The sequence below is a fragment of the Serinus canaria genome, chromosome 3 (assembly GCF_022539315.1).
Source record: "Serinus canaria isolate serCan28SL12 chromosome 3, serCan2020, whole genome shotgun sequence".
Lineage (NCBI taxonomy): Eukaryota > Metazoa > Chordata > Aves > Passeriformes > Fringillidae > Serinus > Serinus canaria.
This window is the reverse complement of record NC_066316.1, coordinates 5,507,348-5,520,929: the sequence shown is the minus strand read 5'-3', so window position 1 is coordinate 5,520,929 and position 13,582 is coordinate 5,507,348. Positions and strand designations below refer to the sequence as shown.

The 13,582-nt window shown below is 41.1% G+C and overlaps 1 protein-coding gene across 5 annotated transcripts in view; it reads right to left on the bottom strand.

The window, feature by feature from the left end:
• The window catches only part of LOC103819267 (sodium/potassium/calcium exchanger 3), a 179,623-nt gene that overhangs the window by 18,828 nt on the left and 147,213 nt on the right, over positions 1-13,582 (bottom strand). For all 5 annotated transcript variants that reach the window (XR_007777386.1, XM_050973188.1, XM_018918131.3 and 2 more), the window contains 4 exons: positions 6,904-7,096; positions 6,573-6,684; positions 4,683-4,755; positions 2,576-2,667 (listed from right to left, as the gene is read on the bottom strand). Coding sequence is in view for 4 of the 5 variants with exons in the window: in XM_050973188.1 (XP_050829145.1) it covers positions 2,576-2,667; positions 4,683-4,755; positions 6,573-6,684; positions 6,904-7,096 (470 nt within the window). In the remaining variant the exon portion in view is untranslated. The remainder of the gene's footprint in view (positions 1-2,575; positions 2,668-4,682; positions 4,756-6,572; positions 6,685-6,903; positions 7,097-13,582) is intronic.

The following is a 13,582-nucleotide window of genomic DNA, read 5'->3' as shown; positions in this document are numbered from 1 at the left end:
TACACCAGCTAAAGGCCACTTCCAGAAACTCTACAAGTATCTTGCTTCAGTTTCTTTTCATAGTAAACTATGAAACTATACATGAAAAGGCAGCTCCCATTTTGCTGTGCTGGATGCACACATCACCTTTAGCAAGGCAGACCAAGTGTCTAATAAAGGTTCTGGCCTGCTGCCCTGCCTTTGCTGTGGGGACAGTTTGCCTGAGAATACAGACTGCAGTGACACATAAAGAGACCCAGAGTGCAGTCCCACACCAGCAGCATGGAAAAGTATGCTACACCAGCAAGCTGCAGCTGCAGCCTCTGCACTTATCCCAGCACGTGTCAGCATGTTTGTGCAACCAAGCCACTGCTAAAGAGCACCGGTGCCTGAAGGTATGAAGATTGAAACCAGATGTGCCCTTGAAGGCAGCAATCATGCTGAAATAAGGGCAGAGTACCAGAGGAGGGAGATTTAGCTAAAATTTGCCAATCTTGACGTGGTCCTTTTCCCATAGTGTGTCAAGATGGCTCACTGGAGGCAACTGAGCAATGATACCTGCCAAGCATCCACAACAGGTCCATAGCCAACAGCCATGTCCTGCCTGTGGGGCAGAAGACAGGAAACAGCCAGAGAATGTCTATAGGCACGGGCATGTTTCTCTGCATAGTTATGCCATGTTGCTGTGTTCCCAGCTTCATGACTTCACATCCTGCCTGCAGATCTCTCAGTGCCTGTGCCTGGCACGTGGCTGCTGCAAACACACATGATGTAAGCAGTGCTGCAGGTGAAGCACAAGGGAGAATGAGAGAGAATCATATGTCCAGCACATGAAACCTTTCAGGTTGGCAACAGCCTTGAAATCTTTACCAGAAGTTCCTCCTGATGTGGTTTGCTGGGCTATGTGCTATTGACCTGTGTTGTTCCGCTCTCCCTCTGAGCCTACTGCACAAGAGAGCTCTGACAGGGGATACAGCCCTGTGCTCACACACCACAGGGTTGTGTGCTTACATGTTCCTCAAAAAAAATTCACACTTAACAGGAAAGGCTGTTGGGAGTTTTTAGGCCTCTCTTGAGTCCACAGCATTGAAAGGCTGACTTTCTGATGTGCTCTTCTGCACATGGACACCTAAAACTCCATCAAAATCTCAACTTTGTTGCCTGCTTTTAGCTCATGGAAACTGTGATCTGGTGTATATCAGCTAATTCATCCCAAATACAGCAACCACACAGACACTGATCCATCAGCTTTCCAGTGCAGAAGCTACAGAAGAAACACACACAATGCAGAGACTGTTCAAGAGCAAGACTAATTCTGCAGCAAGCGGGCCACAGTGCTCTGAGGTACTGGTGACAAAGTGTGGTTGGCCTGGAGAGCTTGATCAACATTACCATTATCATCCCCTCTGGAGACACTCACCTCAGGCTACTTTAAGGCTTCCATGTGTCACTGGGAGACTGTCTTCATTACACTGTAATCCCAGACACACCTTTTACTTTCTATTTCCCATCTAAAGATTGACCTCAGTAGTACCATATTTGCCTCTATTCCCATGATAACCCACAGTTTCACCCGATTACCTAAACTTGCAGACAAGCAGTGCAGAAGCAATTTCTCTCCTCTCTAAAACAAACCCTTTAACTGCATTGCTACAGCAGCAAAACAAAATGCAAAGCACTGCAATACATCCCTGGGTATGGTTGTAAAGTCCCACCAGACAGTCCAAGAGATCCTCATGCTAACACAGACTTAGAGAGGATCCTTTTCAAAATCAAAGATTATTTAAAAATCTACTGCAAAAAAGGTTGCTGACAGTCAACCTTCCCTTCCTGGAGAAGGAAATGAAGCCACTCAGCACTTTGGTCAATGCAGAGCTGCTTAATGATTCATCTGGGTGGTGCCCAAGTTTCAAATCCCAGGAGTCTTTGCATCCATCTCCTCCGAGCTCAAGGTATGCTTTACAATGAGTCTGTCTGGCTGAAGCAACAAAGTGATGCAAGGACACTGGCATTGTCTTCTGGGATTTTAAAAATTTCACCTAACCCCTGCCCATGGATACATTCTACACATCATATACACACTCCTCATTTTCTAAATATGCCACTTCATTGAGGCACTGATCTGCAATTTCACCATTTTAAGTTTCCATGTCAATCTGAAAAGAAGTTTTATTAACAGGGGACCTCAGTTCCTACACTCTCCTCACAATAAATTATAAAGCCAGTGCTTTATAGAGCCTCACACAGCCTCTGCATGCTGTGTGAGCATGCAGACAATGTTAGGTCTCAGAGCAGAAGCCACAGCAACCTCTGTGTGGGGACTGTGAGATTTGCTTTGCCCAAGGCTGCCCAGAGAGGGAAGAGAAGAAGGAAGAAAGACACAGCACTAACAAAAATATCACAGAAGGAACAGAAGGAAGGAAGAGCACCACTCCTTGGCCAGGAGGAGGTCTGGCCTTCCCAAATAACAGAAACTGCTTTTCTAAACAAAATTTGAATAATCACTAACCAATATGAACTATTTACTGATACAGCCTATTTCTTCAATGTTACAGGTGTGCTCCAGGTTAAGACAGCTGTGTAGAGAACTACTTACTCAGTCCAAGCTGAGCAATCTCTTCAAGTTCAGCTTCTGTCTTTGCTGCAGCAATTGCATGAGGCAATTTCAGTGTGAATGGAAGGACATCCCTGTTTCCAAAGAGAAAAACCATTATGGTTTTCGGCAACATCCATAGTTTGAAAAGTTTTACTATTTTAAAACACTGGAAGTGTCTGATTTCTGATTATCTTCTTCTTGAGCTGTGTCAGGTAGCAAGATCCTTAAACACACAGCACAGTTAAACATTACATTACCAACCCCAAAGCTCCTTTACTTTGCAGAGTGGTGTGAAGGGCAAAATATCAGCCAAATGCCCAGGACTTTCCCTAGGATCATTTTCACAAAGCCATCCAGTATTTTCTGCCTTTCCAACAAAAGCTTTTACACCTGGTCTTCTACAAGCAGATCAGTGAGATGCAAACTTGTTACCTGCCCTTAACACTTCAAAAAAGCTTCTCACTTTCTGAATAAACTGTTGACTGTTATTCCAGTTTTCAGAATAAGAACTTTATTCTAACTAAATGTTGCTAAACAGCAACATCTGTAGTAGAAGTACCCATAGAATTAAGACTAAATGAGAATCCTACACAACTGGTGTCAGCATGAATTTTGGTTTTAAGGTTGTGAACAAGCCAACCATCTGCTATAGCACAGACAGACAGTGAGTCTTTATCACATAAATATTCTCTATGTTGCATGTTAGCTTCTTGAAAAAACAGGATCTCAGAATTCCACTCACACTCAAGCCAAGCATATGCACAGGACTGATACACTAGCTAAAAAGCATTTGAAAGGCACTTTACATGGTACCACAGAAAATTTAGAGTCCAGATCATCACCATGGCTGCAATTCAAAAATAGGTAAACCCTCATAAAAACTGCTTGGGTACCTCCTGCAAGAAATTCCCTCTGGTTTTAGAAAATCCTCCTGGATTTCCTGTGATGTACCAAATGGTACTGTCTCTTTTTCACAATAGCTACCTATCTGCCCCCTTTAGTCTACACAAAGCAATACTGAACCTTCAGTGAAAGAAAATGGATAGAGTAATGCAAGAAATCTCTGTTTGCTGAATAATCCTGTAGGTACTTAGAGAGAATTTACCAGAGCCTGGCAAGTGGGCAGGACTGAAAGGGTGACAAGATAAGGAATATCTCCTCATTAAACTACCTTTAAAGGCATTTTCAGCTCATTTCTCTTCTGAGTTCTGACCAATTACCCAATGATACATGTGGTATCTATGCTGCTTTTCTTACATGCACGTACAGCTCAGCTAAACAGAAGCTGTAGGAAAGGGGTCTAAGGTGCTTCTCCACCACAAACAAAACCAGCAAGCAGAGCAGCCCAAGAGCATCCCACACCAGAAATCATCACATGGTCAGCATGAACTGGCAGCCTCAATGCAGTAAAAGGACTGAGACTATCACAGCTGCCTCTCCCTGCTTCCTTCAGAAAATGTGCACCTGAGCAGTTTGGTTGTGTCCTGTCTGTGCATACAGACAAGGCTCAAGCATCAATCTGGAAATTTTCACCAATAAACTGAAGTCAAATTGAAAAAAAAGGATAAAAACACCAGCTACTTTTTTCCTGCATACTAGCTGGAAAACAAGTTTGGTAACCATGAGCTGCAAAGCTAACAAGGCCATTTTTGTTGCTCACCATTTAAACTGACATCTCCCAATTGTCATATTCTACACATCTGACATCTTTCCATTACGCCCCCAAAATTCTTCTCACCAGCAATTCCAAGAAATGGACTTTGCAAGCTAGTTTATGATTTTAAATGAGCTAGTTTTTAAATGAGCTACAGAGCACCTAAAAAACATCATGAAAATAAAAAAAAAACATCAAATTCAGCTTGGCAGCACCTCACAGCTGGGTTGGTAAAATCACATCAGCCTCCCAATAATCTGTATGAAGTAAGACAGAGACACTTGCTTCCAAGACTCATCTCTGATTTCTACCACTGTCTTCTAAGGCTATCCAGGAATATTCACTGATGGGCAACATAAATAGCAGCAATAGCAGAACCAACTCCTCAAAACTCATTTTCTTGAAATGATTTTCTTTCTAGCAGATGTGACTTGGAACACAGCACCATCTTACCTGCTAATACAGTAGAAAGCAATGAGTCTGAACAAATCAGCAAAACTTATTGCAGACCCCTCCAAGGAAAATGCTGCAAAGAAAGTTACAAGAAACAATCACACATTAATCCACTGTTTCTTAAAATAGCTTAATAAAATATATCTTAGATTTTAGCATGAAGTTAGTAAGTTTTCACCATCAAACTAGCTACTATTTGATTAAGAGAAAACAACTCTGTGGAGAAGTACATATTCCTGCTGAAGGCATTTTCAAGAATATACTGATTATCTTGGTGGCTGGTCTGCTTTTGTATTCCAAGGATATGGTCTAAGTCCTGTAAAACAGATTAAGTGGGATGAGGCCTGCATAATGTCTTGCTAATAGACAACAAATCAATAACTGAGGCTTTGTTTGCCCAGTGTACTAACAGACCTAATTTTAAATGTCTTATTTCCTCCTCTTGAATTTTATTCTACTCACTTGTCTTCACCCTAGGAGTGTAGAACATAAAGGGAGATAAATTTTCCTTCACTTTTAACCTGAAAACCCTTAAAAACTCTGACAGCTGTTGCATGCCATTGCCTTGCACAAGGGAAGAGGAAGACAGGAGCAGTGCCTTTCATTTTTCCCCACTTGATACCATTGTTTCTTATTGATACAAATACTTGTAATAATGACCATTACCTCAGGCTCTCTCTGATGCCAGTAACAAATCTCACAGATCAAGCAGAAGAAGCTCCTGGACTGAAATGATCCAGATCTTTTGCCTCTGCTCTAAAATCTCAGCTGTGACAAATGGCTAAAACCATCAGTAAATACTTCCCCCTTGTGGAAGAATTTTGTTCATAAAAGACAGCATATAATTCTTTTCTAGATGGGAATTTCAAGGCTATAAATACAGCCTTAGACCACACTTACATCAATTGTTACTGACAACTTTCTCTTTGCCTTGCATTACTTGTTACTGGAACTAAAACCAGACACAGAGAATTTAACTTTTTGTTCCTGGGTGCAGGGGAGGGAGAGATAAAAAAGGAAAAATTCAACTAAAATTATGTCACTTTACAAAGAGAAATAGAAGCTAACTATAGAGTCTCTGTTTCAGGGATGAGTAACTGAAACTTTTGCTAATTTTCTTCAGTTTTCTCTTTCTTGTTAAAATCAAATATTTGCTCCACTTGCAGTTTCAGCACCACATACACTCACCAGCTGCAGCTTCCTTTTTTCATTTCTAAATCTCAAACTTATTTTTCACACTCTCCCTTCTAAAGATATGAGGGCATTATTGGTTCAAAACAATTTGGAGTGTTAACATTTGCTCATTTCTACTAAAAAAAGAAAGAACAAATATAGTTTGAATTAAAAAAAGAAATCATTGATCTTGCAACAGAAACAGTTCTAACAGGTTAAAATCCATTTAGCTATCACACACCAAAAAAAAACCAAAACCAAACAACCAAAAAAACCCAACAACAAAACCCACCACCAACAAAAACAAACCCAAGAAACCATCCCACACCTCAACTGCAGAGAGCTCATGACAAAGTTGCATTCAAGAACATTTCATTGAAAGCAGACAGGATTGTAGACCATGTTTCTACAAACACTATAAGTTTCTAAGAGGATAACTACCCATAAAATAAATGAATACTGGATTCATCAAGGTACACAGTGGAAACATTTCAGCTGAAGCAGTTTTAAGTGTTTCTATATACCTGCCCTCCTCGTGGCAGAAATGCCTGACCCACTCCCAGAGCCCACCTCAGAGAGGAGCACAGGCAGCCCATGACATTATTTGCAGGACTTTGAGCATCCTCTGCTGTGGGTTTCAGCAGTGCAAATGCTCCTGCATCCTATAGGGAAAAAGTACCTGAGGAACAGCTGAAAAGAATGTAACTCACAACTTACTGTATGTACTTTCTTTGATGGCAAATTCTTTCATGCAGGACCCACAGTCACTGGACAGACGCAGAGAGATGACTTTCTTCTGCAGCCTTGCACATTTCCTAACCAGAAATATCTGTTGTGGAGAAGGCAGAAGGACATGGTATTAGCTTCACCACAGATGCCACAATAAATACAGATCATATACAAAAAGGAACAACAACAACCCCATGATGTCTAAAACATGCTATAATTTTACTTGGTCATTACTGTATTGGGTCCAACACCTGGGTGCAAAGTGGCAGCACAACATTTGGGAAAAGCATGTCCTTAAAGAAATTGAGATTCTTCTTACCCCAGGAGGCTGTGTCTGCAAAATTTCCATGGCTTCAGCATCGTTCAGACTAAGCTGCAGCCACACAGGGTGAGTATGGAGGAGCTTGTCCAGTATGCTCAGCTTGTTGGATAGGCTGTCATATCCAGAGTCCCGGGGGCAGCTTTTTACATCATTTTTCTCAGGAGAGATATTATCCATATCCTTTATTAGGCTGTGGAAAATTCAGGTGAAAAATTAGACATGTTAACCTCTTATGAACAATCACTTAGATCAGTGAACAGAATTACCCCAAAGCTCATGGTGCTGGGCTGGCACTTCTCCCACTGAGAATTCTTATATTTAGCATACACAAAAATTCTCTTTAAAGGTTCTCAATTCAAAGCCAGCTTCAAGATAAGCCTTAGCATTCTTCTGCGAGGTTGGAGAAATTCAACCATCACTTCAGGTACACTTGTGTGCACAGCTGTGATTGAGAGAACATTTCACTTGCCTTCTTTGCTGCGCTGGGATATGGAAAAACTTCTCTTCAATGATATTTATGCAATTCAGACACTTTTATTCCCAGATCAACTGCAAATGCTGCAACCCACAGAAATCTTCCTCTCATGCCTGCCAGAAAAATCTGTTCAATACTCTGACAATGGAGCAGCCCACTACCTATTGGTGATCACTGCACCAGACACAAGAATTTTTGTCTGTTTGGAGGGATTATTTTCACAAGTCCACAAACTTCACCTTATGCCCAGACTACTGTCTCTGCTCCAGCAGCTCTGTTGTCTTCACAGCTGCATATCCATCTTTGCTCCCCTCTGCTAAGAGGTCAGAGTGGGAGGAGGTAAGAAAGAGATGAGAAACCCAAGAAAGAAACAAGAAAAAAAAGTTAAGCCCCCGCATAATCCTCCCTAAGGCACAACTTCCTTAAAAAACATGTCATAAGTGGCAGTCACTTCTTATCGTACTCCTGCTAAGTTCTGTAAATATTTACATTTTTTTCCATTTTTGCCATGAAAGGTCCTTACCTCACATTTTAATACTACACTTCCTAGGATCAGAAACAAGTAAGGAATTGCATGTTTACGCTCCAAATTCCTTTGGCTGTGGATTGACTGCTATGTGAGAAATAAAGGCTAAGCTAAGTGTGAATGTGGCAAGGTAATGTAAGGTTAAAATGTATTTGGAGCAGGGCATCTAAAGTTACTGCTACATTTAGTAATGAAGTAGAGTTCTTGGAGGCTGCAGATTCTTGTTATTAAAAATCCAAAGAAACAGAATACTTTGAGAACTCCTTTTTTTATGCAAAGCTTCTCCATCACCCATATAATACAGAACACCCAGTACAAGTGCACATGTGTTGCTGGCTTAAATTCCTCATTTTTGAGCTACAAGTACATCCTGTGGTTCTCCCCATGCTAGAAATCACTATCAAGCAGTTATTCTGGTAACAACTTCCTGATGGCAAAATTCAGGAACAGACAAACAGTACCCTGCAAGCTCAACTGGCTCCCTGAGCTGTCAAGGCAGAGATGTGTTCCCCTTACAGACCTTTTCTGCAGCAGGAGAGGCCCTGGGCAGCAGAGGACAACACAGCTCCACCTCCCCACTGCACACTGTGCAGCTCTTCTGAATTCCATGCTTTGGACAGGCCCTAAGCATCACTAATAGCATTTACCATCCTCATTATGCCAGCTACTGTACCCTCAGCAAGTAGGGGCAGAGCTCACAAGCACAGGAGCACTGAATACTTTCAACACAGACAAAAAGCCTCTCTGCCCCCCCTCCCCCAAAAACCCCCACACCAAAGAAAACAAAATGAACCAAACTGAAACCCACCAACCAAACAACAGAAAAAAACAAATGACCAAACTGCTTTCTTCTAGCTTTGTTCAGCAACTTGCACAATCTCAGGAAAGTAAATGGGGAAGAGAACTTTCACTGTATGATCAGATAAGAGCAGGCAAAATCATTTGACATTTCATTACCTGGATCAATTACCACTACCAGCGTTTGCCTCTTTATTTTTCCTCTTTCTGTTTGCTTATTAATGATGTGATGCTTTTCAGATTTCCAAGGCATCTCAAATGCAGATGATCTTCCCCCCTGCCCACAAACATCAGAAGCTTTTACTAAGTGCCAGTATGCCTTCAAGGGACACAAAATACACAGAAACACACTGGGTGCAGGAGGGAAGTACTTTTTACATCAGTCATGACTGGGTCTGAAACTGCTTTAGTAGGAATACTGGGTTCCCTTTTCAACCAGTCCCAGCAGAGCCTAGTGTTGCAATGGACGAATCTCCAAGAAGTCAAATCATGAACCGCAAAAGTGTTTTACTGAGCTGTACCTCCAGTAAATACTGCTCAGAAATTTCCCACTCTCCCTCAGTGCCAGCTAGCTGCACTACAAACCACAGGGAGCTGTGGCAAAGTACGAGTTACACACCAATGCTAGCTGCAAGTTTGGACAGATACAAATCATTTCCACTCCCCTTGTCAGGAGGTGAAAACTAAATATGCTGTAAAGGGGAATAAATCCAAGAGGGAGAAGTTTTTTTTCTGCTAGAGACAGCTACCTCACATTCAAAAGAAGGTGACTGGTATGAGCTAGAAGGCCTGGCCTTGCTTGCTACCACAGAACCACCTGAAGCTGACAAGAGTTTGCACTTAGGGTCTTAGGGCCACAATGTTCCCCTTTGGTATGACTGGCTTGGTGCTGTCCCACACCCCCTAGACTACCATAAATCTGAATGGGGAGCTGTGGCATTCACATTATCTGGAAAAATCCCTTCACCCAGGATTTTTCTCCTGAGAAGCCTCAGAGAAAAAGGAAAACAATTTTTATCTCATTTGCTTCTCCTGTGTTGTGCTCATGTGTGGAATGTATTTGGAGATTGCTTACCCACAGGTGATGGTTCCATTGGATTCTGCTGTGAGTTGTTTGGACTCTTTGGCCAACTGGGGCCAAGCTGTGTTGGGACTCTGGAAAGAGTCACCAGTTTTTATTATTATCTTTTTAGCATTCTGTAAGTATCCTTTCTGTATTCTTTAATATAATATAGTATCATAAAATAATAAATTAGCCTTCTGAGAACATGGAATCAGATTCATCATTCCTTCCTGTCACGTGGGTCCCCACAAATACAAAAGGAGCTATCAGGTTTTTCAAACTTTCAGGTATTTACCTGCACAGTCCTTCCCACATGCTGAGATCCAAAGAGGAAACTCTCTGACTTACAAACACAGGCACCTCCTTGGGGTAGCTGCTTCTGCTCCCTCAAGAAATAAACCAAAGATTATGAATATCTGATCATGATCAGAATTTCTGCCATTCCTAAACACTAATGGTTCACACAGCACCAATGCAACTCAGATAAATCAGCACTAGAATGTTATTGCAATCTGTGGTGAGGTAAACAGGAATACAAAACACTTTTAAAAAATTCTTTTCTATTCCCAAAATATAAAGAAGGAGGCAAAGAGAAACATCTAACCTGTAAACTCTGGAAAAAGCACACCTTGGAAAAAACACACCTGACAAACCACATACAACCTACAAGAAGCCATTTCCCAAGACCTGGGAGCAAATGCAGTAAAAAACCACCACTGGTCTGTTTTAACAGCCTGTTTTGTAGTGGTCTAGCACTGCTGAGCATCATGTTCCCAGTTTGCTTTTTTATTCTTAAAATAATTTTAATTAATGATCATTAATTAGACATACAGTCAAACCCTGACACATGGGAGTTCTCAAAACTCATTATGTTAGACTAAAATTATTTGGGATGGGATGTGTGTGTAACTACTTTGGAAACAATTGCATGGAAAGAATAACCATTTGAATTCATGAGCAATGGATTAACTCAAATGTACTGTACAAGAATAAGGAGTTTCTGTAACCTAAATGCTAGCAAAATATGCTCACAAAATATGTATATTATGCAGCAACTAAATTCCTCTCCTGGTTTTACTTTCATGTTGGAGGATGTTTGGGTTGGTTGGTTTGTGTTATTTGTTTGGGATTTTGGGGAAAAAAAATATTCCTGATAAAAGACAATCTGACCAGGTCACATTAAACTCAAAATCAAGACACAAATCAGCCTTAATGAATGGTCTGCTTTAATTCAGGGCTGCTACACAGCTCAGGCTGTGAAAGGTAGGCTTCAACACTACTCACAATGAAGTAAAGCAAACACATGACTCATACAAGTTTCCTTAGATTTGACAAAACCCATGAACACGTGGGAAGTACAGAGAGGGAATTGCTAAGATAAACAATGCAGTGCTGCATCCTGATCAGATCTAGCTCACAGTAAAAAAAGACAAGGAACAGGCTCAAGCTTTTAACCAGGATGATACTTGGTCATGATGTGAACCTTGCTCCAGCCCCACAAAGTTAACCACCTCACACTTAACTCAGTTTGACTATTTTCCTGGATTTCTGTAAATCTAACAGGTCTTTATCACCCAGCCCAGTCTATCCAGTCATACTGAGCATCAGCTGGGAGGGGCAGAGAGGCCCTGGTAACTTCCTCCTGCATCCAGCTAAAAGGACAAGACAGGCAGCTGGGAAGGTTTCTGGATACTTGTCAGCCTGTCAGCAGTAACAGAAATGGTTCTCTGTGCTGGACAGAAGATGGCTCTACTGAAGTGGAAAAGACAGCAGTGTGAGGGCTGTGCAGGGCAGGACATAAAGCAGGGAGCAAAGCTCTGCCCCTGTTCCTTCCACAGGAACAGAACAGGAAAGGAATAAGCTGCTGCAGCTGCCACCAGCAGCAAAGCATCCCTGAATTATTCCACAGGCACCAAAGTGCCCTGGGAAGCCTGGAGCTTTACAGCCTTCCCTCCAGAAGGACAGCAGGAAGTGCTGGCCCCTCATGGACATTCACAGAGATGTGCAGGGGGCCTGGGGCCTCCTAAAAGATCATCCAGGTGCCATCAGACCTGTCCCACATGCTCCTGGCTGCCACTGCATGCAGAATCTCTCTTGTCACTCTTTCAAAGGTCACTGGAATGGCATGACAGAAATCTGTCCCACTAATTGCCTTTTCTGACAACTCTGCTCATTTGAATTATTGAGACAAATGTCTCAATAGAGGAAAAAGGTGAGGCATCAAATAAGTGGGATACTGAAGTAGTCCCTCTTAAAGCACTTTTTGCAAGCCTGGTTTTTTGCCTGGCTTTTACAAATTTACAAGCCAAAGTGAGCCCTTGAATAATTCTTGATATTACTTGGGCCATATTGTATGAAAAGGAGAAATGAGTCCAAAAGAAAGGAGTATATAAGATGAGGAGTATACATCTGAAAGTCACCACATAACCACAAAAAAACCCAAACCACAATACTAAGCTGCAGACACACCATTTCATGTCCTTATCTTTCTGAATTCAGCTGAGAGCTCTGCAATGCCTGCCTTTCCAGAACTGCTCTGGGTGGCTGTGGATACCTGCTGAAGTGGAAAAAGAGTGAGGAAAATGGACATTCCATTGAGCTCAAATGTCCCTAGATGCAAATCTAAAGGTCATATCAAGACAACTGCTGAACAGCAGAAAGCAATAAGAAAACTCCATTAACTGCCAAGTTTTAAATTAACTACAAAGAAAATAAAGTTATGACAGTAAACACAGCCTTGTGAGGTGTCTAGGTTAAACAAGAACTCTGGAAAACTCTTGTTGAAATTACTATAACCTTGCCCTATAGCACTATATTAAAAAAAAGGTGTCAGTGCACAACTCAATTACTTAACTTACCAACTTCTTCCTTACATAGAAGCATGCAGTTCAGAATTTTGTAGTCACAGTAGGTTTGACTTTAGCTCATTTATTCAGATTTCATATTTCACATTATAATCTTGAAGTGACAGAAAATAATTTTTTATGGCTATTATTATTTTTCATGGAAATTGCATGATTCATTTTTTAACATTAGGCTTACTTTATCTAAACCAAAATATGCTTTGCAGTCAAGGTTAAAAAAAATTAAGATTAAAAATCCATTAAAAAGTCAATAAAAAGAAAACTGATGATCTGTAAAATGGGGAGGTTTAGTTGACTGTTTCCAGCTAAGTGCTTCCACAAAGATTTTAGAATCAGAATTCATGCATATGATTAATTCAAAGATACAAGAAGCCTTTTCTTAACTGAAAAGTAGCTGATGATCTCTGAAGTTAAGTAGCTGAATTCACAATATGAAGAGAGTGTCCTTTCTGCCCCTCTAAAAGAGCTGTGCTCTCAAAAGCTCTAAAACTTAAGTAATGTTCAACCAGGGCCATAGCCAAGAACTTTAATTAGTTCACCTGTCTTACATTCTTTACTACTTGGCCAACACAGCTGCTGCTTAATGTTTTTGAAAATAATCTACATATGCTTTGTTGTAAATTCTAGCAGATTTCAATAGAATTTCACAGGAAGAAAAAGAGCTAAAAATCTTGGATGTAATTCTAAAAACAATTTTCCACTTCATTAACTCACTGCTAGAAGATCAAAGCCCACCAGCTCTGGGGCTGGCTAAGACCATGCAGTCAGATAAAACACAGCACCTTCTACTGTTTGCTTTCCTCTTGCAACAAATATTTCAGGTAAGTACAAAATTGTGTTCTCTTGTTCACACAAGGACTAAAATATTGATTATCCTCCAGATGTTTAGCAGTTCAAGAAAAGCCAAAACGCTGGGGTCCCATTCTGCCCACGGAAAGGTACAATTTTAT